The sequence below is a fragment of the Theileria parva genome, chromosome 2 (assembly GCF_000165365.1).
Source record: "Theileria parva strain Muguga chromosome 2, complete sequence, whole genome shotgun sequence".
Taxonomy (NCBI): Eukaryota; Apicomplexa; class Aconoidasida; order Piroplasmida; family Theileriidae; genus Theileria; species Theileria parva.
The window spans coordinates 1,286,625-1,311,506 of record NC_007345.1 but is presented as its reverse complement, the minus strand read 5'-3'; the positions used below and the strand labels follow the sequence as shown (position 1 = coordinate 1,311,506).

Here is a 24,882-nt window from a genome sequence, read left to right as displayed (position 1 = left end):
ATTTCTAGTATTATAATTATTTAATTTATTAGTTAAAGTATAAACACATTCGCAAGTATATTAGATTATGGATTCATGTACTGATATCCGATTCATCTCCAGATGAGACTGCGTTTTGCGATTTCGTATTATCCCTCGTTCCTTTTAGAGTTTTTCGTAGTTGCCAATTCCAAGCCTCAGGGCCTAGGCCATGCCTAGAATTCTTTAGGTCGACGTATTCCCTGCTTCTATACAGTTTGTTTAACTGTTCTTGTGTGAAAGCTTTGTCATGAAATTTGGAGGGATCAACCATGTTAGAGCAATATTTAGGTGTATTTCTGTACCTATGAGAAAGCACCAAATTGTTAACAACTGCAATGATAAGTTCCATAATGACTGCAAAAGTTGCCCAAACGAAAATAGAAAGCCAGTTATTGAGAGTATTGTAATTAGTTAGATTGACTATCTGTTTTTCGTATTTAGGTATGTATAAAGATAAAATCTTTATAAAATAGGGAACTTCAAATCTCAGCTTTTTTACAACAGACATTACAGCGGGACATCTTTTGTAAAAATCCAAAATTACTTGGTAGAGATCTATGACCTTACTGTGAAAGGCCATTACAGCTAGAGAGAAGCCGGACTTAGGGTCCCTCTTTGACAACAATGAAACTAAATTAAAATGTATTAATATATGTATAATAATTTATCTGAGTAAAAATAAGTAAAATATTCAAGTATTGATCAGTTTGAAAACACACCTAGTATAGTATAGATTGAAAATAAAAGAATTACAGCCGGACGGAGAAAACTTTGGTAGTTAATACGTTTTGTATAAAACTCAGATGTAACTGGTACTGCATTGTATTCTTCGTTGTTGTGTTTTGAAAAGCTCCTTTTGGTCCTTGGGGACCCAGTGGAACTTTTAAGTTCAGTAAATTTATTCGTGTGTGATAAAGGAGTGGAACTCATCTTTTTAGAGTTATAAGTCCATTTTAAATTCAAAATATAAAACTATATTTGTGATTAAAAGTAAAAATAAAAAAAATAGAAAAACACAGAGTAGTAGAGAACGCTGAAAAAGAGAAAAATAAAAAGAGGATAGCAAAAATGGAGAAACCCTTTAGAAGATACCAGGTATATTATTTACAAATATAAAATTTATTTAAATTTGTGTGAATGTTAGAAACTAAAAATGATTTTATGCTGTCGTGCTTAATAAAGCACAAGACAATAACTCCACCCAACTAAAATCAATTAAACCTATAATTACCTATATAATAATTAAATAATGAAATAATTATTTGTAATCTATTGATCTGGATTTTATTTTCTAGAGATCTTTAATAATAATTCTCAGATTCCATATTCACTTCTTATGTTTTGGGGACTCTCAAATTTAATCATCAACTCCTCCTCCAATCCCATTCAAGGCCCCAAAACTAGTTTGTTCATATATAAATTCTTTATCCCTTTACACCCAAATTAGAATTATGTTCTTCATTGAGAGAGCCTTGCTCCTATTGTGAATCCTCCACAATTCTTAACACTCAATTCAACCCTTTCCCTGGGATTCCAAAGTTAAACGAGTATATTTCCACAATTTCACATGAATATGTAACTTTTTATTTAATTTACCTAATATTTATAAAATTTTTATCAAATGTTTATCGAATACTGATAGTTTTCTGAGATCGTTGATAATTTTATTGAGAAACAAAACGAGATCATGAAGTCTCAACTTAATGAATTGAGGTTCAACTTCTCACTTTTACCTGGTCCAGTGAATCAACTGTTCAACAAGAAACCAGAAGGGTTCTTTACATTATAATATTTAAATTTGTAGAATAAGTAGAATTAATAAAGAGATTGGAAACTTTGTTCACTGTATCAGGAAAAGGAGCCAGAAGGACTTGAGAGGTTGTAAACTAATTAAAAATATTTTGTAACTAGTGTTAATTCGTTAACAGAATCTTTAAAGAAAATTCAGAAAACAACCATAAAGGAAATTGTTACAGAAGTAGATAACCTGTATAACAAAATTAACATAGCAAGGAAGGCCTCTTTCATAAGTTTATCAGATGTGTTTGGGGAGTTAAATTGCCTGAAAATTTTCAGAAACGTTAAAATGTGCTGTATTCTTCAATATTTGAAGGGTGAAAGCAACGTTCCAATTTACCAAATAATCTCCAATAATACAACAATTAATTTAAGGGAATGTTCAGACTACGAGAAAATAGCTGATGATTTTTCTAAACTTTATGAAATGGTCTGGAGTCAAAACGAAGATGTATGTGATGGAATTATCGAATTTTGAACGAATTGTAAAAATATAAATTATAGTAATTTAAAGTTAAGCTGAATCATATTTATGTGTATTTAAATTTAAAAATTATTTTTTATCGTTTTGCATGATGCTTTACACCACTAATGTATGCAGGAGCTGATTCATTTGACCTTTGTAACACTTAGAACATCAATTTAAGTTTTGGTTTTTTATTTTTAAAATTATGTCAGATTCAATCGACCCTCGTGAAGTCGATGAATCTAACTCATCTGAAGTAGAAACTGAGCCTTCCATAGAATGGTGCTTAGAAAATGGATATAAGATACCAAAATGGCTCCTAAAGTGTAATTTAAAGTGCCCATATGTAAAGGGGAAAATTTTCAATGGTAAATATGGTCCAATAAACTATTCAGTGGTTGGCGATCCGTCCGCAAGCTTGGTATGTTTTGTGTAATTAATCATTCATTGGCTGTATAATCACTATTTTGTACTTAAATATTGATATTATATATTTATTTTATTAAATTGAATCTAATAGGTTTTAACATTCCACGGATATAATGCTACACATACTACATTCTCAATTTATCAAAGTGTTTTATCCAAAAACGGGTTCAGAGTCATATCATTTGGTATGTAAATCATATAAATATTGATTTTAGATCTTTACGGTCATGGATTAAGTGGTTACCCTAAATATAAAGTATTCGGGAATACTTTTTCCCCGAAATATTATGTGGACCAAGCGGACGAAGTTATTAATCATTTGGGATATACCGGTAGGAAGTTATCAGTTATTGGAATGTCTATGGGAGCCTGCTTAGCAGCTTCTTACTGTGAAACACATCCAGACTTAGTTGAGAAGCTCATTTTAATTTCTCCAGCCGGTCTAATACCAAGAAAGCCAATGAGGGTTGTTTTTCTAAAATATATCCAGTGTTGCATACCTTGTACCCCGATGTGCGTCTCAAAGTGCTGTTTTGCTGGACGTGTTACAACTCCAAAGACTAAATTTAAGGATGAACCTGTGGAAAATTCAGAGGAATGCCCTGAAACTGATCAGTGTGTATCAGTTGACGAGGTTTCTGATGTAAACACGGAGCTAAACCCTATGTTAAACCGTATGCTGTGGACGCTTTTCGTCACCAGAAGGGCAATTTCAAATCTGCTTGGAATTGTTAATAGGATGCCGCTGTGGAGTAGCCGTGAACTGTACAGAAGAGTCGGGGGAATGGGAAAGTTAACCCTGATTTTGTTTGGAGATTCTGATACTTTAACCCCTCCAGAATGTGCAGATGAACTTTCCAGATTATTCACCAACTCCCATACCATAATCTTCTCAAATTCAGACCATCTTTTGTCTTTCAAAAAGCCTCTCCAGGTAGTGAGCACGTGCTTATCCTTTTTGGGGATTCCAAACCAAGAGAATGTCCAAAATTACACTAGATGGCTTCCTTTTGATCGGAAAGGCGTTTATATTCCAAAATCTAAACGCGAGTTGGGTCACTCTGATTATCTAGAGTTTACACACAGTGTTTCTCAACCCTCACTTGATGGCTTAACTTATCACTCCTTTTCCGATGAACATTCCAAATCTTCCGGCAAAAGTCCTTTTAAGATTTTTGGAGATTATTTACCCCCTGATCGCACCATTAAACAGTTATCACTTTCCGAAGAGTACCCCCAAAAGAGAGTTCCACTTGTAGTGGTCAAACAGTTTGAAAATTCATAACCATATATTTTTTAAGTGTATTTTTAATATGTTTTTTAATATGTTTCTAAATGTGTTTTTAAATGTGTATGTAATTATACAATTGTTATAAAATTATTATAGAATTTTTAATAATGATAGGTGTATTTAACAGAATCGTACTTTCAAATTGTAAAAATTCACTGTTTTCAACCATAGTGAATAACATAAACTTGGAATCTTCAGTGAACTCAATAGAATCCCTGAAATTCAATGGAATTCAATCAAGATTTAAAACTGTTAAGGTCTCCGCCTACAGAAGACCTTCCAGGGGATCTCCTACTGGCCAGAGTAAGAAGGCTAACATTGGGATGAAACGGCTCTCTGCGGAATATGTTAGGCCTGGTGAATTATTGGTTAAACAACGTAAATTTATCGCACATAACCCCAATGTAACTCGTAATCGCCACTTTAAGATTTACCCTGGTGAGAATGTCGGTGTTTCTACAAAAACCACCAGCTTGTTTTCCCTAGTTTCAGGGCGCGTCAAGTACACACACGACATCACTAGGAACGTAAAGCTTGTCAATGTTCTTCCTGAGCCTCCCGACGAACTGCTAAGGGACGACCTCTGGAGGTATAGAACTGAGCATGTTACTAGTATTCAGGACAACACTGCTTTGATCTGGCGTAGAGTTAAATCCTCTTTTGCTTTTACCGATAAATATGGACTCGTTAATCCTCCTCTTAAACCCTATCCAAGGGCTAAATTCTTATCCAAATACGATCAATGGGAAAATCCATGCTACCCTGACATATTCCTGAATTATAAATACAAATAACTTTTAAACTAATCTTGTAAAAAAATTAATATTCATGTAATAAAGGTGTTATATTGGTTTTACTAGTAGTCTAATATTAAAAATTGATATTCATGTACTACACATAGTATATTAGTTGTATAAGTAGTCTTGTAAGGACAGTAATGAATTGTTCGACAGGTTCTTCTTGTTACTGTTATGTAACTTTAAAACTGCATTTAAATCGTTAACATTATTGAATATTATGTCAAATTCGCTCGTCATCACGTTGATATTCTCATTCCACCTAAATGGGTCATTAAATACGAAATTACCTATTTGACGGGGTTAGACTCTTGAATTTGGGGTGCCATGAGATTAAAATATTAAATTTGTTGTTTTGTTTGTCGATTTTCTTAATAATACAATTCCACAATAAATGAACACAGCTAAATAAATTTTTAATTAATTGGTTTATTACGTTATTTCCAGGTTCACACTTTCCTTATCTGCCTCGTCAAAGCTGTTACTCATCTTTCTATGCTGGCTACTATGACTACCGTGGCTTCTTTTAACTTTAGCCAATATGAAAAACACGTCGTGCAAGAGTATTATTCTATTTCTCTACACCAAGATTTGAATTTAATTTCTCAAACCTGCTCGTTCTTATTTTTGATAAGGCACTTGAAAAAGTTGACGTCACCATCGACTAGATTTATCACATTTCCTGCGTTAACAATAAATTAATGGGATTTAAATATTAATTATGAATATTTAGGGAATAACAATTATAAATTAAATACATTATTGAATATTTAAGGAATAACAATTATAAATTAAATACATTATTGAATATTTAGTGGATGTATTATGGAATATCTAAGAATCGTTGGTACCTAATTTGATTTGGGTATTTTTTATGTATAATTTATCCAACTGATTATAAAATAGTGGGCACGATTCATATATGTAGTCGTTGGTCTCATGTATATCTTTGATGTATTTTCTATCATTCTTTTTAAAGCTGTTTATGTTAACACTTATAGTATTGTACAACTCCTTAAGTATCAATATCATCTAAAATAAATATAATTCCTGAATTCATTACCATGATGTATCTCTTGAATATGTTAATTGGTGAGTAATTGATAACAACTTCGTGGTTGGTGTTTGTGACTTCCTGTTCGTTAGTGTCATTTTCATCAATGAACATGATATCGTTAACTGTCAAATTCAGCGTACTATAATACAACTTAATGTACTTGATCCATTCAACGTAAAAAATTGATAAATACAGCAATGTTGTGGTTGACTCAACTGAGTTTAGTATATAAATTCTAATTATGTTATACACTATGTCCAGGTGGAACTTTATTTCATCTATCAAAGCATCCATTTTTATTATTTTACTGTTATCAACCACACTGGAATCAGGTTTAATAGGTTCCAAATCAACTCCTTGGTCAACTTCCTTACCATTCGGCTCACCTTTATCTTCTACATTATTCTCCAATTCTGAACTATTTCTCACTTTACTATCCACTAAATTTGGGTCATTCTCGTTTTTTGTGTTGAAATTAATGTAATTTTGAAGGAAAAAGTTATACAGTTTTAAGACCAAAATGTTGAAGTTGAAATTCGTCATATTGATACTGATCACATTGAATAACTGTAGGTAAATCTCGTTATTGTTAAACATGCTCTTCAATATCACCATCAGGTTACACTGTTCAGTACTACTTTTCTTGTAAATAAAGACCTTATTCTGTAAGTGAATTAGCAGCTTTAGCAAATTCATCATCTTGTTGTTGTCGTTGTTATACTTTAACGATTTCAACCCGTCATATATAAATAAACCCATTATTACATTCAGAACAGTTTTACTACTATCATCTGGACAATGTTTATGCGAACTATCCTCTAAATTCACTGAAGGGTTATCAGACTCGAATTCCCCCTTTTCACACTTGTCACCATCATCATTACCACCATTGGAGTCATTCTTTAATGTGTTTAGATTACTTAAAAATTCATTGAACGATAATAACATATGAAAGATTTCCACATTTTCTTCATCGATTTTGTAGTTTTTATATTCAAACGTTTCATCGACGGGGTTATAGTTTCTTGGGGTTGTTACTGCTGATGACACTTGTGGCGAATTAGTGTTATTTGTCGCAGATTTACTTGTTTTATCGGATGAACTACTTGTTATGATGTATAACAAATTCTGCGGTATAACTGGTGAAAATAATAGAGCTGTCAGGGGATTAACAAACTCTTTTCTTTTGCTGTTTATTATTACGGTCACCAATATGTTATATATAACCTCATTTATTGTAACATCTCCTCCCCTATCAAGATCAAAGTCGTTAGGTAAATCAAAGTTATTGTGTTCATAATCACTTAGTAGATTGTTTTTTTCACTCTTTTCTGTTTTGTTCTCTTCAGGTACTTTTGACTCACTGTCATTAACTGAGTTAGTGGGCGGTTTAGTGTTTGTTTTTGGGGAAGATTGGTTTTGTATGTTTACATTTGGCGTAGTATCGGCACTGTTTGTATTAAAGAGTAGTGTTTTATTATTAATGTAGAAAAATGATAACCCGATGGAGTTTGATAGCTTATTGTACAAATCACTGTAGTTGGGAGATGAACCGATATCTACAGTAAGTTTCTCCATGTTCACATCAACGTTAACTAGTCTTCTAATCAGCGGTATGAAACAAATTACAAACATAAGGTAGAGTATTCTCTAGAAATAAATTTGATTCTTAAAATTACCTGGTTAATTAGTTCGATTTCCAAATCCATCAACTCTTCGATGAAACACAGCACGTCATTTGACTCACCTGAAAATTAATTTTAAAGAATCATCTCACTTAAAATGGTGTTACTGAACGACTTGTGTTTGACGTAATATTTGTTCTGGCGATGCCAGCAGTACTTTAAGTACAACACCTAAATTGATATATGAACGGGGTTAAATTGTTTCACTTACTAATCTTGACAATATTTCCGATTTGTTTACAATGTAGTCATTTACATCCTTGTCATTTACTACAAATAAACGTAACAATTTGCTGTTTGGTTGGTTAATACCTCTGAATATATTAAGTATAATTGTCATAAAGTGTGCTCGCTTCATACTATCGTGGCTACTCAAGAATAGCAAACTTTTATCCAGTAGTGGGAATGTTTCATTTTTCTATTAAATATAATTTCTAACATTATTTACCTGTAGGAAAAAGAACTTTATCGTTGATTTATCCAGTATTGATGATATTGTTTTTAGTAGTGAAACTGTCCAGCTGCTTATGTCCCCTCCGCTGTACATTTCTGGGACAGATATCAGCTCGTTCAGATAATTATTGCTTAGTATATAGTCTAAAACATCATGAACATATGTGACCATTGTAAAATAAATATAAACTTACACAAAGTTTTTTTTTTACCGATATTGTGTATTAACATTGACATTGTTTGTATGAGTTGTATTCTTATTGTTCGGGACGTAGAGCGGCATAAAACCCCTGTTAGATAATCCATGATATTTTCCTCACAGAAGTATCTAAAAATGAAAAATCAGTCATAAAATTTTGTTTGGATCCTACTCGAAGATATAATCTTGATCGGTCCTATCTTCCCATATCAAATACTCTGCTAACTGCTTTAAAGCGTCGACCACTTGCATTGAGGATGCTATCCTCGATGATTCCTTGTTCAATACATTTTTGTGCAGGTATCTACGGGAAATATTGAGCTTTTTTATTTTATCTTACTTGAATTTATTTAAGTGAACGTTTACTTGTTCCGATACGAGATTTTTAGGATCCGATGGGTTTGTTTTGGCCATTATTTTGACGCCATATTAGGAAATATAAACATTATGAACAAATCTCATCCCCATGTGTAAATAACAGATATATTTATTTTCATATATTAACCAAGGATAAATTACTCGGTGAGAATGGACCTTTTATATAATTTCCATATACTAAATGCGATTTCATTGGCAGGCAAAGGTTACTTTTGTCGTTTATTGTGACTTCGTGCACTTTATTCTAAAAAATTGAAAATTTCCATGAAATTGAGATAAATGTTTAGGAACTAACTTTAAATATATATAATATGTATAGTTGAGAATCGGTAGCGCCGTTTTTATCCTGAACCATCAAAGTTAATTTATTTTATTATAAATTCAACCTATTTAATAAACAACTATTTAATTTAATTATAAATTTTTTACAAAGTGGATTGGGTTATAGAATCCTGGCAAAAATGCGTATGATGTGCTGTTATTCAGGTGGAGAACTCCGTTTTGTACCAGAAGCTGAAGTTGAACAGTCACATCTATAAACGGCCCTTTCAGGTGTTTCAATTCTATTGTTTCCAGAGGGTTTAAGGTATCTGGTTTTGCCAAATTCAAGTTTCCAAATATTGCCTTTTTTATAATTAAACCTACACTGTTATTAATTTTCCAAAATTCAGTACCTTGATTTTTGTATTGATAGTATAAAATATTCAAGTACATAGAAGCTTTTTCTTGCAAAAAAGTTAAATATTTCTGGCGAACTAAATCATAAACATTTTCTAGTGTTTCCTTCTTTATTTCGTAACTCGGTTCCTCCTTTTTATTTGCTACATGTTTAATGTCGTATATAATTCTTTTATATTCGTCCGATAGAATGTCGTATGCTGCTTTGAGCTCGTTTAGTACAAACAAATACTCATCTTTGTTACACCTACAAACAGATTGCTTAGGTTAGGAAGATCATAGAATTTGATAAATTTTTGGATACTTGTCTGGGTGGAAAATTCGTGCAAAGTGATAGTATGATCGGCGTATATCTTCCTTCGTGCATCTCGAATCCAGTTCTAGAATTTCGTAGTAGTTCAGATCACTGGCCAAGCAATTTCTTTTATCGAAATATTCTTCTATATTTTGTGACAAACTTGCAACTTCCATTATTAAATAAAATAAAAAATCTATATTACAAACAAATCTGATCCAGAAAATTAAAAATAGTGTTGGTGCGAGTAGGTTGAGAACAGTATATAGTGTGTGAAATTCTAGCATTCAGTATAAATAAAAGGACTACATTATGTTACATTATTTTCTAAACAATTTTGTGAATGTGACAGTTAGTAGAATCGACACTACTAGCCTAAGAGGTTCGACAATTTTTGTTGCGATATACGCGACGGTGAACTTAGCGAATGGACTGTCCACATCTGGGACCTTAACTGAGGTAATATTCAAGTAATTAAGAGCCCTCCTAACATCTTCGCTCGTTAAGTAGTTCATAAAAACAATTGCATTCATCCCAACCAAGGTAACTCCATAAACACTAAAGGAGATGATCAGTCGTATAAGCTTACCCGAAGTAAATTATGGCTCCAATTTTCCCGTAACGTTTCAGGGTCAACATAGCTCCTAGTCTGAACTACACAATAATTAGTATACCGTTTACAAAAGATAGTTAAAATCTTACCGCCAGAGATTTTTCCTTGAACTTGGACCTCATCAACCTGAGTTTTTCACGCCTTTTGACACTATTTGTTAATCCTTTTAACTTTTGCCTATTGTTAAGTATATAAACTCTTAGCTTCTCCAAACGTCTACTGTTGCTTAGGTATAACTTTAGTTTATTCAGGCGTTTACTATTGTTTAGGTATAACCTTAGTTTATTCACGCTTTTACTGTTACTCAGATATAGCTTTAACTTATTCATACGCTTACTTTTACTCATATATTGTCTGAATTTTTGGAACCTCTTCTTCTTACCACCACTAGTTACAGAATCTCCTTCCAGAACTTGCTCCGGACCGGACCCCTTTCCTCCATTATTCAGGTTTAAGTTGTTATAACCTAATTTATAATCTACATTTCCATTATTAATTCCATTCTGATAATTAGAAAATCTATTTAGCTGATTTCCAGTAACCGATGGTCCTTTCGCCAAATTATTGGCAACAGTACTATTATTCTTTGATTCATTTAATCTAGAGTTGGTAGTTGTGTAAGGTTTTGTATTCTTGATTGAGAACATATTGATATTAGTGTTTACATTGTTAGTTTTCAACAAATTAGTGTTAAAATCTATGTTACATTTTATTCTGTGTATTGAGTTGGTTTGATTAAATATTCCGTTACATTGGTTGAATATTATTTTGTTTCGATTTATTAGAGTATTTTGTATATTATAGAATCTCGTAAAATTACATAATTTAGGTATGTTACTTTTATTCAATAACCGATACATTTTTAAGTATATCAAATTGAAATTTATAACATTGTTAAATCTACAGCTTCTTCGCAATTGATTGATTCATTGGGAATCAATTTTAAATTAAAGGGTGTTTGGTCATCAAATCCTAAATAATTTACAGAGGACGACGTATCAACGTTGTGAACCCGATCATAATTTACTAATTTGGTTTTTATATTTTCGAATTGTATTGAAATTAGAATTGGGCATTTATCAATCAACTAAATAATATGAAAAGGGGTGTTATTTACTTTTGACAAATCTTCCAACTTTTCTCTAAATTCCGAATCCTTGTCGAGTAACACATTCTATGAAATACATACATAAATAATTTTAACTAGGTGATATTTGTTTTCGTTTTACATTTTGTTTTATCATGGAATCTTCCACCAAATCCATGATTAATTTCAGGTGCATTGCAATCTCATGTACATTTACAAATGTGAAGTTATTTTCTTTTATCGAACCTTCGAAATTTTTAATTATTATAATTAAATCTAAAAATATAATTTAACTTGATTTTTACATTCTGTTATGAAACTCATTTTGACTCCAACTATTATCAGAAGAAGCTCGCCCAGCAAATATGTTGAACTCATATCTTCTATAAATGAATGGATAGAGAAATAAAAGAGAAATATTCCTGGGAACTAAGAATGTGTTACTTATATTAAGCAGTGAGTTCTTGATGTTGGTTACTATTTCCCTTATTGTCAAGATTACTGTTTCCTTGAGACATTCGTCCTTCGTCAAAAACGAAATGAATTCATAAAACTCATACGAAATTATGTATTTGTGGTCAAGTAAGATTTTTTTGCCATTTACTTCTATTTCTAGGTCCCTGTTGTGTGGCTTATAATAATTGTTACAAATGTTAAGCATTCCCCTAACAATTACGATCCAGTACCTTTTCTTATCATCTTCACTAAAATTTATCATTTCTAAGTTAAAATGACTGAAATGTGTTTTGACCTTGTAGAGCATTTCTGCATTGGGATCTCAGGAGCTCCACTTCAGTGAAAAAAATAATCTCGTGGTCATAGCTGAAGAAATACTTCTCCAACTTGTGTAAAAACGTCTATAAATAAAATTGAATACTAAAAATTACCAATTTATCCATTAATTTGAAATTAATAAACAAATGTAAACATGAAAAATAGAAGGAGGGAAAAAGTAACGAAAGATGAAAATATAAATAAATAAAATACATTATCTATTTAACACATTTTTTAAATCTATATCATCCTTTATTCCGGCAAAGTCGCCTTTAACCCCGTTGTCTCACACCACGCCTAAGTTAAAGATAATTAACTGGGTACTTGGGAAGACTTACTATACGAAATACATCCTCGTCATATGCGAAGTTGAATCTTGGTGTAGGACCATGCCTATATCCCTCTGCTATGCCCTGAAATAATTATCACAGGTGTAAGCTGAGTATAAATGCCGAATGTTGTATATAGTCGACTTACATTTAATAATGATTTGGCAACATCTAGTTTTGTAACATCTTTATGTTTGTATACACCGCCGCTAACTAGGCACAAACGACACAGTGTTACTCTAGGTAATTTTTTTGCAGTTTCTCGTTTAGCCATTCCATTATAATCGCAAAGTGCAGTAACCAAATTGTCCCCCAACTTATGGACGGACTCCAAGAAGCCGTCAACATCATAGTTGGCCCCGTTGGGGCCAACAACATATACAAAACCCAAATTGTGATCCTAAATTTATTTATAACAATGTTTAAAAATATATAATTAACTTACATTAGTAAATGGGTATTTGTTGTTAAACAGGGTTACAAATACTAGTCCCTCGTTAGGAAGCTTAAAATAAGATGGGTCATTTGGCAAACGGCACATAGCAAACAAGACCTGTGAGTTGGGTTCGTGCTCATATGCTACGTGTTGACTTTCGTCAGACTTATTATTTTTTCTGGCTTCTTCAGCAAGTCTTTTGAACAGTGATGTGTAGGACCCTAGATCATGTCCGAGCTCACCCAAGAGCGTGGCAAATGCACCGTTAACTCCCGAGCCACCAACTGTCAACTCAGGATTTCCTGCGTTTACCGATAATACAAATTCAGCTGGTTCAGGGTCATATAAAGGTGTGAATGTTGACGTTCTCGGCGAGAAGACTATATATCCTGGTGATATCCTCGAACCCTTGAATTCAGGGTGTTTCCTCATAAAAACGAGTAATCCTGGGATGTAGAAGGGGTTCTTGCTTTTCTCACTTGTACACTTGTTCAACAGTGTCTCGATTCTGAAGGTTGTAGCCGCATTCTTTGACACAAGCAACATCTGGAGTTGGAGACACAAACCCATAGCATCCCCTAATGCACTAAGTATTAACACTTCTGTGCCGCCGGCCAACAACTCGCAGGCTGTTCTTATTAGGAAAGCCTTTGGCCTTTTGGAGGATATCAGTAAAGTTTTAGCGTTCTCAAATTCCTTCATCTTCATATCCAATAATGACTTGTCTCCAGTTTGTTCCGAATCTTCCACCATCGTTATATTTTCGTTGTATCACTAGAATGTTACAAATGAATTCGAAAAACTAGTCAATGTAGCATCAAGCGATAACGGTTGATGAATTGTTTTGTATATAAACTGGCTTATATACTGGACAAGGGTTGTTATGGATTTTGAGACTCTAAACTATATCACTAGATCGGCATAATTAAAGGTCTGAACCAACTCTATGCTGAGACAGTTAAAAGATTCCACCCCACACACAATCGTAATTGGCTGTTGGATGAGAGTAAAATAAATCAATTATAGGGTGAATTAGGATATTTACCAATTTATTTCCATGCAAACATAAATCTCTTTCAAAAATTTTCACGTTTATGTGTGCAAACCTAATAATAAATATACACATTAAATATATTATTGAATGCTTGATTGGTTCTGAAATTATAAAAAATGTAAATTAAATTGAATAAACGCAGTGTGTCGCCTCTTTAAGTGTACTGTAGTGTTGAACTGATTCACGGTCGTGACTTAGAATCCTAATTTTTTCATCGTACGACTCGACTTCATCTTTGATTTTTTTATCAAGGAATTTTTGGAACTCAACAATATCCTGGAACTTTGAGGAGTCTGCGGTTATGTATGCCATTCTTCTTATAAACCTATATTCCTCATCCCAGTCGTAATCTTTTCTTACGTTATCAATTGGAGGTACACAACCATTGAGAGTTAAACAACCTTCTTTGTCCATTGGGGTGAACATATTCTCTATCATCTTCACTTCATGGTGTCCATAGTATGGTCCCATTGAATAAATTTTAGTCGTTTGAGTTGCTGGTGTGTAGTAAATCCAGTAATAGCTCGTTGCACACCCACCGCTATTCTCACTCGAGCCTTTTGGAATTTTGGAACTCTTCGCTATGAATCTCATATTGGTACCCGTGCCGTTAATGTTGGTCCTGAAGAAATCCTTTCTATAGCAATTGTAAGAGACCTTCTTGTACTCCAACTCATTGAAACTCTTGTAAGGAGCTATGTTTAAGGTGAACGAATCAACATTTCTTTCATAGTGTGCAGGTATCTCCTCTTTTTTTAATTCTCTGTCTTCTGGAATTTCTGAGATATCTTTCTGTGTTTTATCGGTTCCTGATTCTTCAATCAAATCCTCCAAGTGGCTGGTAATAATTTTATTGAGGGTCATTTTATCCTCAACATCTAGTTTGTTCAGCTCCTCACTCACCAAATTTCTCTAAAAATAAATTAGATTTTCTCAAACTTACTGTTTCTCTTTTCCTCGCTTCTTCCTTGTAACTTAAAATTTCGTACGAGGTCACTATTATTAACAAAAGGCCGAATAATAGCAATAAAACGGCTATGATGATCTTTACATGTCTGCTCGTAATATTACAACAAGCTCGAGATTCGCTCTCCCCTTCAGGCTCTGGCATTCCATCCAGTGTTTCCGTACTCTCGGTACGGTTTTTTAATTTTTTAGGCTCATCTATAGTAACATTTGTCATTTTGTATATAATTTACTTACTGTGATCTAATCTATAAAATCAGATTGATGTGTTAAGTACTTCTGGGTACTTGCCACGGGTATTTTCACACATATTATTTATAATTATATTTTGCACGATTTTATAGGTTTTATAGTAATTTAAATTGTGAAACTGGAGAATTGGCGAGTTCAACCAAGAAGTACTTGGAATCCATGAATTAATCTGTCATTCATAAATGTGTATTTACATAGATAAAAATAAATAAATAAAACGTAATTATAATAAAAGATAAATTAAAGTAAAAATTATATAATTTCTGTTTATGAAAGTATGAATAAAAACTAAAAAACAACTTCCAAATTTGAAAATGATGTTGAGTTTAAAATTTTTTAATTTTAATTGTAAAAGAATGTTAGAATACTTAAACTGTATAAAAATTAAAAGTGTTAATGTGTGAAGCTTCTAAACACCACACATGTGTGTTTTTATTACATAAAAAATGACTATATCGCAATTTTTTATCATTTCTCACTCAGGAGATGTCCTTTTGTCGAGAAATTTACGTAATGAGACTACTAAAAGTGAGTTCCCGGTTAAAACATAATTGTTGCCTCAGATGTCGAGAGTTTTTACACTTATTTAAAGGAAAATAGTAATGTCGGCCCAATTTTTGAACTGGAAGGAATGTTATATTTCTATATTAGGAGGTCAAATTTGTACTTTGTGATGACTACGAGGTATATAACGTCACCGTCGTATGTCATGGAATTGTTAAACAAAATTACTAATTATTTAAAGGTAAGACTAAGGCGATATATAGCAAACAACGTGATATTTAGGATTTTATCGGAATATTGAACGAAGAAACCATAAAATCGAACTTTGTATTGGCGTATGAGATACTTGACGAGATACTCGATTACGGATATATACAATGTATAAGTATAAACCAGCTGAAGCAGAAGATATATAACACCTCAACGGTGACGACAGATAACGTAAAGTTTAAAGTGATTTTAATCCTTTTTAGATAAAGCCGATGACCAGTAACCGTAACATGCTACCATCTGTAGTTAGTAATAAATCACTAATAAACCCAAATAACAAGAATGAAATTTTCGTGGATGTGATTGAGAAAGTTAATGCGAAACTGGGCAGTGATGTGAAAACAACAGTGGAAGGACAAATACAAATCAAGTCATATTTAAAAGGATCACCGAGCATACAACTGTACATTTCAAACAATATACAATTTTTAAATAACACGTCTAGAACAAGTAATGAGTCAGATTTGAGCAATCCTCCTTCCAGTAGTCAACATTTAGAGCAACTTCCATCTTATAATAATCAGTTCACACATAGTAGCTTTATCACTGGTGGTATTGATAGAGTTGGTACTTTTGAAGACCATGGAGAACAGTTGCATAGGCTTCAAAGTTTAGAAATCGATGATAGATTTGAAAGCAAACTAGTAATCGAAGATTATAATCTTGATAGTGATGTTGAAATGGTTAATAACGTCATGAAATTTATACCTAAAGAGGGCGAATACACTATCCTAAATTACAAGTTAAAAAATATTAATTTACCGTTTGATATAAAAACTCAACTTGTGAATAATAGTGAAAATAACGTGCATTTGTCAATAAGAGTCTCTTGCAACTTGCCTCTAAATGTTCATTCGTTATTTCTTCTAAAGTGTAAACTGCCAAACCATGTCAATACCATCAACATGTCACTGAACCCCAAGTTTTTTCAACAAGTCACTATTTATAATGATTTAAACATATTTTGTGTTTTATTTTGACTTCTGTAATATTTTATAGGTGTCAGAATACAAGTTGGAGAATAACTCGATATCCTGGAACGTAAAGAATATACAAGTAGGAAATAAGGTTTAAACTGGTTTATAGGGTTCAAGTGAAGTTGTTCTGAATTCTGAAATTGCATTTAGCACTAAAGTTAACATGAAGCAATTTGGTCCAATTAACCTTGTATTCGAGGTTCCTCTGTATAATATCACAAACCTGAAGGTGAGTCGAACAAGTTAGTTAATTGGCAAATTTAGATAAAGTACTTGAACGTTAATAATAATAACAAATCGTATAAATGGGTGAGGTACTTGACGTTATCAAATTCATACATGTACTACTTTTAACACAATTAAAGGTGCTTTTTGAGAGTGTTAATGTAATGTTTGTAGCTAATGTTGTACTTTTTAAATATCTCATTATAAGTGGCCAGGGTGAATTTCAGGGGAACAGGGTCGGTTTTAAGCTCATTGTACCAGTTACCGTCCCAAACTGTGCCTCCGAAAATGCTTATATTATTGTTATTCAAGTTTGAGTTGTTGGAGCCGGAGCCTTTGTCAAGGTATCTAATTACTCCCAAGTTTAAGTCTAAATTTTTGGATTCTGAACTAGAATCACTGCTAACGTTCTCATCAATGACGATTTTGCCACCTATAAAACTAAATTAAAGAAAATCTAACCTAAAACTATTTTTATGATATAGTGTGTGCCGTATAATTCGAAGAACTTTTTATATTCTTTAATTACACATTCTTTCATCAGATTCCTGGTGTTTTTAGTTTTACCGCAGGAAATTAAGTTATTTCTTAGTTTCCTCAAATCTGATATGAAATGGTTGTTGAAGCGGTTTCTGAAGTAAAATGTGTAGATTAAGTTGGTTACATGTTATTTAGTCCAATGATGAATTTGGCACAGGAAATGATTTTTGTATTGATTGTGTTGCTATCTTCCATTGACTTTTTAGTGAAAATTTCACTTTTTTCTTCTTTTTCGTCCTTGAGTTTGTTCTCATTCAACATTTCACATTTTGGGTAATTTTGTATGTAAACGTTGTCTGAATGTACATATTCTAAGGTGTTGTTTAATTTGTTCATCATTTTAATATCAATTACTGAGTTTTTCAGGTTAGTCACCTCAATTACGTTGTGTTTGCCCTCTCCAGTGTGTACATCCTTTTCACCTATTCCTTCACTTTTTAAATTATTATGGCTGTTTTTTACATTTTTATCATTGTTAGCATTGTTGTTGTGGATACTATAGCTGGATCCAAGAAGTTCTAAATTCGGTATTGTCTGTACGTTATGTAGATTAATATGGTATGAATCTGAAGTTTTTAGAGTAAAAAGAAGTAAAATTAGTAAAAAATTAGACATTTTATTTAACATTTGTCGTCGTGATATAAAAATCCACCTTCCGAGGTACCAGGTGGCAAATCCACATCTGAAATAATAATCAGTCTCAAGTATCAGAGGTATTATTTAATGGACTTAGAGAGTTTAAAATTCTAATATCTAGAGTTGTCAATGTATAGAATATGGTGGTTACGCAGGTGATTGTCGATTGGTAATGACTTTTCCTTGGCAGATGAAAGCATAGAGATTATTGAGAGTATGAAGCTGGAAATAGAAGCTGACGGGATGTAGTCATGTCCGATACTATTCAAACAAATATCTCCATTTGAATAGACGTGTTTGTGTACAGGAGCTAAAAGGAATGATATCTAGTGTAGTGTGTTGAATCTTACTTGGTTGAAGGAAATAAATAATTGGTGGTTTTAGGGGGTATCCGTTTGGGAGTATAACCTTGATTTTGTATTCTTCTCCTGCGTATATTGTTCCTGGAAGACCGGTCCAAGTTATTATCCAGATATTATTATTTTTACCGAAAACTTCTAGTTTACAATTGGGAGGCGGATTCTTATTAAAAATTACTATTTCCTATAAAGGATTTTTAAATTCATAAATTTACATTTTGTATTCTTAAATTTGATAAATTTGTGCGATTAATCCCGAGAGAGTAGTGGAATCTCGGACCGATATTCTTTATGGTAATTGACAGACTAACGTAGACAAAAATAACATAGTAAATAATACAAAACATAATAAATTATTTAATTTATATTATTATCCGTCCGTCCTCGTATACTGATGAGTTTATTGTTTTATGTGGTAGGACTATGGACCCTCTTATGTACAAGGATTCGTCAACTATGACGTTTTCACCAAAAACACTCAACCCTTCAATTCTACACTAAAAAATAATGAGTGAAGGTCTTTTTTAGTCTAGGATAAATGTTAATGTGTGCTTACCCACTGCTTGATCAGTGATTTCCATCCTATAATACTATCCTCAATATAACAGTAAGATTCCACCTTTACCTCTAAAAATAATTGTGTTGTTTTCTAATAAATTAACTAGTTAATATGTGATTAATCTATTGTTTACCCCTGAATAAAGTGGAATTTAATATTCTACAACCGTCGCCGATGACGACATTAGGACCTATGCATACGTTGGGACCTATCATACAGCCGTTCCCGATAACACAAGTTGGATGCTAAAAAGATTATTTAAGGGATGTAAAAACAATTAATTTATGAATGATAGATACAATTAGAACAGGCTGCTTTAACTTAGTTTCACTTGATTGATAACTTGATGTTGTTTCGAAACTATTCATGGGACTCTGCACTGGACTAACTTCATTTTCCTTTTGATTATTTTCCATTTTATTAGCTTTTGATTCCGATTGTTGGACGTGTGATAGATATAGGTGCTGTCCATTTAAATATCCTGTCGGTTTGCCGATATCTGACCTAAAATTGAATTATATGCTATACACCAGAATATATTAAGATTTTTTAAACTTACCAAAATCCATCTAATTTATATATATAGCTTGAATTATATTTGAGATATTTTGGGAAAAACTGTTTCTCTATGGAATAGTTTTTCAGAGGTATATGGTCCAGAACTTCTTTATTTAGTACATAAACGCCTGAAATGATCATAAACTTTATTTTTTCATACCTGCGTTAATTGTGTTTGATGTTGAGTTTTTTGGCTTCTCCAGAAAAGATTTTATCAGACCATTTTCGTCGTGTAATATCACGCCAAACTCACTGCTATTTTCCACCGTAGTAACCTGAAAAAGTTTAAACACTGGAATTCAATTAGTCGTACCAGAATTGTAACTTTGGCCGAGTTTTTCCTATGCGATTCCAACAGCTCCTTCAGAGGGTAATTGCAAATTATATCACTGTTAAATACGACAAAATCATCACTGTCGTCGTCACTGCAAATCAACTCTTTAGCCAATCTCAATGGGCCAGCTATAGAAAAATTAGATAAATATCAGATTTATTATTAAAAAGATAAATAAATATGATATTAAAAAGTACCTGTGCCCAGAGGAGTGGATTCTACTGAAAAATCGATACGTATGGCATACTAAGAAATATTTATATGTCGAAATAATAAATAAAATTGGAATTAATAGTAAAGATTAAAAATAAATAAGTAAATTACTTTTTCAGCCAATTGTTTAATCGGTTCTATTATGTTATGATACTCGGTAACGGCTATTATAATATGGTCGAAACCAGCCTAAAATAAATTATAAGAAATATACAAATTTGAGTTCTAAATAATGTGTAATACATTTTTGCAGGCCTTGATTTGATGTTCTATAACCGGACAATTACAGAATTCAACAAGAGGTTTGGGAACTGAAAGGGTTAATGGACGTATTCGTGTTCCATGGCCGCCTGCCAATATAACCGATTTCATTAAAGTAATAAAATATTCATAATTACACCTGAACCGGGGGTGACAGTCCACCTCATAAAGCCTGTAATCACAAACAAATTAATAAATTTATGGCCCAAATACCTCAACATTGACATTTTTGAATTTAATTATTAAGAATCTTGGTTGAAAAATGGAGACAAGTCCAAAGTAAGTAATTTGTTTCCTCAATAATTAATTTTTTAGGAGAAAAAACAAACACTCTGTGAAATCATCGGTAACTTAATTTTTCAACATATTTGTTTAGCATAACAGAAGTAAGCCATCCAAGACGAATTCCCCGTTCTGGAAGGTTTATTCTTTCTTCAGATCAAACCTTATTGTAACCACATTGATCCTCGTCCTATTGTGTAAGGAATATATAGACCTGAAATAACTTTTAATGAATATTTTAGTGGCATTTGTCCTTAAATATTACGAAGATGTGCACGATTCCTACAGTAATTTCAAGAAAATGGACGAGAATATTTACGAAATCCTCGAGGTGCCAAGAGACGCCAAGGACTCTGAGATCAAGGCTAAATATCGTGAATTGTCATTAAAATGGTACCTCCATTTCATTAAATAAGACTTTTTAGGCATCCTGATAAGAATAAAGACTGCGTTGAATGTGAAAAACGTTTTTTAAAAATTAAAGAAGCATACAAGATTATATGTATTGTTACTTAGTTATTGTCCTAAAGCTAATTTTTAACAAATTAATAATTTTTTAGTGAATCCATATCTGCGTGAAATATATGACAAAACAAGCGGATATACAGTTGATGTGATACCCTCAAAAACAGTTAACTTGACTCTTGCAGACTACCAAGAGCTTGTTGGACCCAACGTCTGGGTAGTGCAAATATACTCAGACGATAACGCTCGTTGCAAGGCTTTTTCATCACTTTGGGATGAATTCGCTACAAAATATCAAAAATTCGCTAAATTCGGAAGAATTAACTTGTTTTTGGAACGCAAACTTTTGAAAAAACTAAATGTTAACCCCAAAATCCATCCAGCTTTACTAATGCTACACAATAATAAATACGATGTAGGTTTATAATTATATAAAATAAAACATAAATATTTAATTTTGATGATTGATAATTGTTACAGTTGTTTCCAAATGATGTGTTAAATAACTTGAACGTATTGAGCGGTTACTTTGTAAAAAATTACCCATTCACCTGCAAACACGTGAAAAGCTACAAAGAATTTAAAAATGTAAATAAGAAGAATAAAGTCCTGTTATATAATAAAAGGGGTGGAAGTGACGCAGATGTTCCATTGAATTTGAAATACTTCTGCATGAGGTTCAACAAAGTGCTTGGCATGTTTTACACGAGTAGCGACGTGAAGGAGGAGGTGGCTGAAGAAGTTATGAACACAGACGCAAAACAAAAACTAACTGAATCGAAGAATACACTTTTTGTAGGATTTTACGTCAATAACGAGCTGAAGTACATGTTGAACAACAATACGAGTAACTTGACTAAACTGGAAAAGTTATTCTACACACTATTTACTGTAAGTTTATAACCATTTAATACAATAACTTTTATCACTTGAATGAATCATTTTTTAGTTGAATATGTTTGAAATGGACTCTGATTTGAACGTGATATGCAGTAAATATAACATAAAGGAGCGACTATGTGTTTTCACGACAAATGATAGGTTGGATTTACACAAGATGTACAGGAATTATGAAATGTACAACGAAGTGGTGAGGAACTCTGAACCCGAAGAGGCTGAAGAAGATTTGAAGGTGGAAGTGGAGGAGGTTGAACCTGATGGAACAGTAAAGCCCAAGAAAGAAGAAAAACCAAACCTATTACTGTCCAACAGAGATTTGCAATTTGTAAAGGTTGACCCCAAATACAAGTCGGAACTGGGCACTGGAAAGAATTCAGTGATGCTTGTTAATTTACACAAAAATTCATATTGCCTGTTAAAGGACTTTGATGAGGCTTTGGTTGACAAGCTCTTGAATGACGAGGTTGATCTAACTTGGACTAAACTACCAAACAAACTCCATAAGCTATTTTTCAACAAGAATAAATTTTACGAGAACTTTTTTAATTACCTTAAAGCGAAATTAATGTAAAATATTTTACTATACCTATTATTCAGCTTAAAATTATTCGAACAACTGTTTCCACTATTCGATGTAATGGGCTTTGTTGGTTTAGAATGTTTTATTTAATTCACATTTCAGCCTATTTATAAGTGGTAATTGTTTATTTGAAATCAACAGATGTAGTTCAATAGTAGTAACTTAATGGGAAAATTAATTAAATACCATTTGAAGTAAGTAATTTGAAGTTAACTACGTGAGTTTTTTTATTAGCTATTACGAAATACAGGATATTTTATTTAAATTTTAAGATGGTATTGATGTTGAATATTGAGTATTTAAAATAAACAGAAAATTAAGTTTAGAGATCTTTGTTGAGCTTAAATCAAATAACCTAAAGGCATTAACCAAAAGATTGTGAATGAGGAAATAATAATCTGGTTAAATCATCAGCCAAACAAAGACCAAATGTACTCGCTTCATAAGATCTTGGATAAGTTATAGATCTTTTAACAGGACCTTCGAATACTAACTTCCATTCACCGTTTTGTAAGTTGTAAATGTACATTATATTATTTATAAAGATCCGCACACCCTTGGTCTCATTATTTACGGAAATTTTTGTCGGAAAATTATGTCCATGCTCGCTCTCACTGTACTTCCAGACGGTGTCATCATCAAACTTGATTTCAACGCACTTTACGCTAGGTTTGAATATGTAATTAATTAAAACATTCTGTTTTTGAATAAGATAGTTGTTATAATTGTTTTGGCTGGTTGATCCATCATCATTTAATGTTAAAACTTTAAATCCAGGAACATTGGTTACAAATATGCAGTTTCCGTGACTCCATAAATCCCCTTCATTTTCTCTGTAAAAAAGCTTGTTGTCTTTATTAGTATGAACAATTACTTGTTTTGATGTCAATTTGTCCCTTCCAACAGACTGGGTAACTACCATATTAGATAATTCTGATGGATCTTCAGAATTATCCCAGATAACAGAATCGTGTTCCTTAACGGAACTGAATTTAAATCCCTTTTTTGATGTATATATCCTAAACCTCCCATAACGGGAATCACAAAAATAACAAAACTCGTATTGAAAAGAATCAGTTTCCTCATTTGATTCAATATCTAGTGAAACTAATTTATCCGAAACTAAAGCTTCCTGCACACTTGGACTTGCAGATTGTTGTTCACATTCTATTTGTTTCCAAGCATTATTTTCTAAAATATATCTGACGCAGGAATCATCAGTGAACCAAATTTTATATGTGATTGCCGTTTTAAAATTGGTAAGTGAGATACTAAGTAAACGTGTGTTCATGTATAAAATGGACTTGGGATAGGGCCCATTACCTTGGTGCTTCCAAACTGTAAACCCTTTGTGTTTTAACTCTGAACACTTTGAATCTGGCCCAAATGAGTAATAATAGTATAATTTAACCCCTAATGATTGATTAATATTATAAGAACTTGGATCCATCTCCACTTTGTTTCCATCACCGTCATCTGTGTAAAGTTCAATTTCAAATGGAATTGTCCCGATTTTCCATCCAGTACCGAAAATATTTTTCTTAAACCACTTTGTATCACCGTTGATCATGTGCACTGTCAAGAAATATAAAAGTGCTAGCCCGCCAATACGAATACAATAAACTTCGTTTGCGTACTCTTTAACATCGTTGGCTTCCCAAATAACCACCGGGGAGGCGAAAGGCACACTCATTACTATTTTATTGAATAGATTATTGAATTTGGGCGTGTACGTAGAATAATAACCCGTTCTGATAAATTCGAAATCATCGGTACTTTTAGTTATATCAAGGTCGACTGTTACGAGTTTTGAGGGAACAGATCCGGGACTTATTTCTGGTTCTTGGAGGATTTGGTCCTGACTAACAGATGTGTTTTCCTCATGATTACTGACTTCAGGTCGAGAATCCTGTGTACCGTTAGATTCTATGTCATTTGGAGCACCACACACCAAGGTAATGACTATCCATAACGAGAAATATTCTGGAAACCAAAATATTTTCATTACAAATAATCGAATTTTAAATTAAAATTCATCTCCATGAATCTGTCACAACTTTAGTCTAACATTTATCTCACAAGTCACAGATTTATATTCGTACATGTTTCATGCATGTGTATCGTAATCCGGTAACAGATACCTTTACTACTTAAATTACCCT

General features: G+C 32.6%; 16 protein-coding genes across 16 annotated transcripts; 5 read left to right on the top strand and 11 right to left on the bottom strand.

The window, feature by feature from the left end:
* Positions 1–44: 44 nt before the first annotated feature.
* Positions 45–1,179, bottom strand: TpMuguga_02g00654 (putative integral membrane protein). The gene is made up of 2 exons (XM_760127.2): positions 741–1,179; positions 45–651 (listed from the first exon to the last, which is right to left on the bottom strand). The coding sequence occupies exons 1-2, from the start codon at positions 949–951 to the stop codon at positions 74–76; spliced, it is 789 nt and encodes a 262-aa protein (XP_765220.1). The 5' UTR covers positions 952–1,179; the 3' UTR covers positions 45–73.
* Positions 1,180–1,247: 68 nt separating this feature from the next.
* On the top strand, positions 1,248–2,326 carry TpMuguga_02g00653 (uncharacterized protein). Its single transcript, XM_760126.2, has 5 exons — positions 1,248–1,424; positions 1,469–1,596; positions 1,664–1,794; positions 1,826–1,899; positions 1,950–2,326. Exons 1-5 carry the CDS (start codon positions 1,358–1,360, stop codon positions 2,294–2,296), a joined length of 747 nt encoding a protein of 248 aa, XP_765219.2. The 5' UTR covers positions 1,248–1,357; the 3' UTR covers positions 2,297–2,326.
* Positions 2,327–2,390: 64 nt separating this feature from the next.
* TpMuguga_02g00652 (Alpha/beta hydrolase family protein) lies at positions 2,391–3,998 on the top strand (the record flags this gene model as incomplete). Its single annotated transcript, XM_760125.2, has 3 exons — positions 2,391–2,705; positions 2,805–2,898; positions 2,929–3,998. Exons 1-3 carry the CDS (start codon positions 2,490–2,492, stop codon positions 3,996–3,998), a joined length of 1,380 nt encoding a protein of 459 aa, XP_765218.1. The 5' UTR covers positions 2,391–2,489.
* On the top strand, positions 3,997–4,827 carry TpMuguga_02g00651 (Ribosomal L27 family protein). The gene has a single exon (XM_760124.2). It carries the CDS (start codon positions 4,112–4,114, stop codon positions 4,796–4,798), a length of 687 nt encoding a protein of 228 aa, XP_765217.1. The 5' UTR covers positions 3,997–4,111; the 3' UTR covers positions 4,799–4,827.
* A 70-nt stretch (positions 4,828–4,897) lies between these two features.
* Positions 4,898–8,592, bottom strand: TpMuguga_02g00649 (putative conserved family protein). Its single transcript, XM_061305426.1, has 14 exons — positions 8,536–8,592; positions 8,368–8,499; positions 8,191–8,324; positions 7,992–8,140; positions 7,856–7,961; positions 7,755–7,813; positions 7,636–7,714; positions 7,538–7,605; positions 5,865–7,508; positions 5,653–5,833; positions 5,413–5,483; positions 5,238–5,380; positions 5,092–5,205; positions 4,898–5,063 (listed from the first exon to the last, which is right to left on the bottom strand). The coding sequence occupies exons 2-14, from the start codon at positions 8,445–8,447 to the stop codon at positions 4,910–4,912; spliced, it is 2,982 nt and encodes a 993-aa protein (XP_061162163.1). The 5' UTR covers positions 8,448–8,499; positions 8,536–8,592; the 3' UTR covers positions 4,898–4,909.
* An 18-nt stretch (positions 8,593–8,610) lies between these two features.
* Positions 8,611–9,804, bottom strand: TpMuguga_02g00648 (uncharacterized protein). Its single transcript, XM_061305425.1, has 5 exons — positions 9,556–9,804; positions 9,248–9,498; positions 9,003–9,214; positions 8,869–8,919; positions 8,611–8,817 (listed from the first exon to the last, which is right to left on the bottom strand). The coding sequence occupies exons 1-5, from the start codon at positions 9,720–9,722 to the stop codon at positions 8,689–8,691; spliced, it is 810 nt and encodes a 269-aa protein (XP_061161392.1). The 5' UTR covers positions 9,723–9,804; the 3' UTR covers positions 8,611–8,688.
* Positions 9,805–9,839: 35 nt separating this feature from the next.
* On the bottom strand, positions 9,840–11,019 carry TpMuguga_02g00647 (uncharacterized protein; the record flags this gene model as incomplete). The annotated part of the gene is made up of 3 exons (XM_760120.2): positions 9,840–10,104; positions 10,136–10,200; positions 10,249–11,019. 3 exons carry the CDS (start codon positions 11,017–11,019, stop codon positions 9,867–9,869), a joined length of 1,074 nt encoding a protein of 357 aa, XP_765213.1. The 3' UTR covers positions 9,840–9,866.
* Positions 10,996–12,130, bottom strand: TpMuguga_02g00646 (putative integral membrane protein). Its single transcript, XM_061305424.1, has 6 exons — positions 11,998–12,130; positions 11,691–11,966; positions 11,552–11,629; positions 11,389–11,522; positions 11,277–11,333; positions 10,996–11,246 (listed from the first exon to the last, which is right to left on the bottom strand). Exons 2-6 carry the CDS (start codon positions 11,962–11,964, stop codon positions 11,043–11,045), a joined length of 747 nt encoding a protein of 248 aa, XP_061161391.1. The 5' UTR covers positions 11,965–11,966; positions 11,998–12,130; the 3' UTR covers positions 10,996–11,042.
* Positions 12,131–12,217: 87 nt separating this feature from the next.
* Positions 12,218–13,825, bottom strand: TpMuguga_02g00645 (uncharacterized protein). The gene is made up of 4 exons (XM_760118.2): positions 12,795–13,825; positions 12,498–12,749; positions 12,359–12,433; positions 12,218–12,317 (listed from the first exon to the last, which is right to left on the bottom strand). Exons 1-4 carry the CDS (start codon positions 13,536–13,538, stop codon positions 12,273–12,275), a joined length of 1,116 nt encoding a protein of 371 aa, XP_765211.2. The 5' UTR covers positions 13,539–13,825; the 3' UTR covers positions 12,218–12,272.
* Positions 13,826–13,940: 115 nt separating this feature from the next.
* On the bottom strand, positions 13,941–15,385 carry TpMuguga_02g02330 (putative integral membrane protein). The gene is made up of 3 exons (XM_760117.2): positions 15,043–15,385; positions 14,783–15,003; positions 13,941–14,751 (listed from the first exon to the last, which is right to left on the bottom strand). Exons 2-3 carry the CDS (start codon positions 14,948–14,950, stop codon positions 13,963–13,965), a joined length of 957 nt encoding a protein of 318 aa, XP_765210.2. The 5' UTR covers positions 14,951–15,003; positions 15,043–15,385; the 3' UTR covers positions 13,941–13,962.
* Positions 15,386–15,503: 118 nt separating this feature from the next.
* On the top strand, positions 15,504–17,162 carry AP4M (Adaptor complexes medium subunit family protein; the record flags this gene model as incomplete). Its single annotated transcript, XM_061305423.1, has 7 exons — positions 15,504–15,585; positions 15,621–15,802; positions 15,844–16,002; positions 16,035–16,766; positions 16,831–16,887; positions 16,918–17,037; positions 17,073–17,162. The coding sequence occupies 7 exons, from the start codon at positions 15,504–15,506 to the stop codon at positions 17,160–17,162; spliced, it is 1,422 nt and encodes a 473-aa protein (XP_061161390.1).
* A 5-nt stretch (positions 17,163–17,167) lies between these two features.
* Positions 17,168–17,912, bottom strand: TpMuguga_02g02620 (MAC/Perforin domain protein; the record flags this gene model as incomplete). The annotated part of the gene is made up of 3 exons (XM_760114.2): positions 17,168–17,466; positions 17,496–17,665; positions 17,698–17,912. 3 exons carry the CDS (start codon positions 17,910–17,912, stop codon positions 17,168–17,170), a joined length of 684 nt encoding a protein of 227 aa, XP_765207.2.
* Positions 17,913–18,193: 281 nt separating this feature from the next.
* UBC16 (Ubiquitin-conjugating enzyme family protein) lies at positions 18,194–18,915 on the bottom strand (the record flags this gene model as incomplete). The annotated part of the gene is made up of 4 exons (XM_061305541.1): positions 18,194–18,255; positions 18,361–18,519; positions 18,560–18,752; positions 18,784–18,915. 4 exons carry the CDS (start codon positions 18,913–18,915, stop codon positions 18,194–18,196), a joined length of 546 nt encoding a protein of 181 aa, XP_061162162.1.
* Positions 18,916–18,930: 15 nt separating this feature from the next.
* On the bottom strand, positions 18,931–20,604 carry TpMuguga_02g00639 (Nucleotidyl transferase family protein; the record flags this gene model as incomplete). The annotated part of the gene is made up of 10 exons (XM_760112.2): positions 18,931–19,065; positions 19,125–19,195; positions 19,261–19,372; positions 19,427–19,631; positions 19,687–19,813; positions 19,846–19,960; positions 19,999–20,147; positions 20,217–20,265; positions 20,344–20,421; positions 20,476–20,604. 10 exons carry the CDS (start codon positions 20,602–20,604, stop codon positions 18,931–18,933), a joined length of 1,170 nt encoding a protein of 389 aa, XP_765205.2.
* An 85-nt stretch (positions 20,605–20,689) lies between these two features.
* On the top strand, positions 20,690–22,719 carry dnaJ (DnaJ domain protein). The gene is made up of 8 exons (XM_061305422.1): positions 20,690–20,772; positions 20,809–20,839; positions 20,870–20,972; positions 21,018–21,168; positions 21,201–21,277; positions 21,336–21,655; positions 21,721–22,131; positions 22,190–22,719. The coding sequence occupies exons 1-8, from the start codon at positions 20,756–20,758 to the stop codon at positions 22,709–22,711; spliced, it is 1,632 nt and encodes a 543-aa protein (XP_061161389.1). The 5' UTR covers positions 20,690–20,755; the 3' UTR covers positions 22,712–22,719.
* Positions 22,720–23,018: 299 nt separating this feature from the next.
* On the bottom strand, positions 23,019–24,725 carry TpMuguga_02g00637 (uncharacterized protein; the record flags this gene model as incomplete). Its single annotated transcript, XM_061305421.1, has 1 exon — positions 23,019–24,725. The coding sequence occupies one exon, from the start codon at positions 24,723–24,725 to the stop codon at positions 23,085–23,087; it is 1,641 nt and encodes a 546-aa protein (XP_061161388.1). The 3' UTR covers positions 23,019–23,084.
* Between the last annotated feature and the right edge of the window lie 157 nt (positions 24,726–24,882).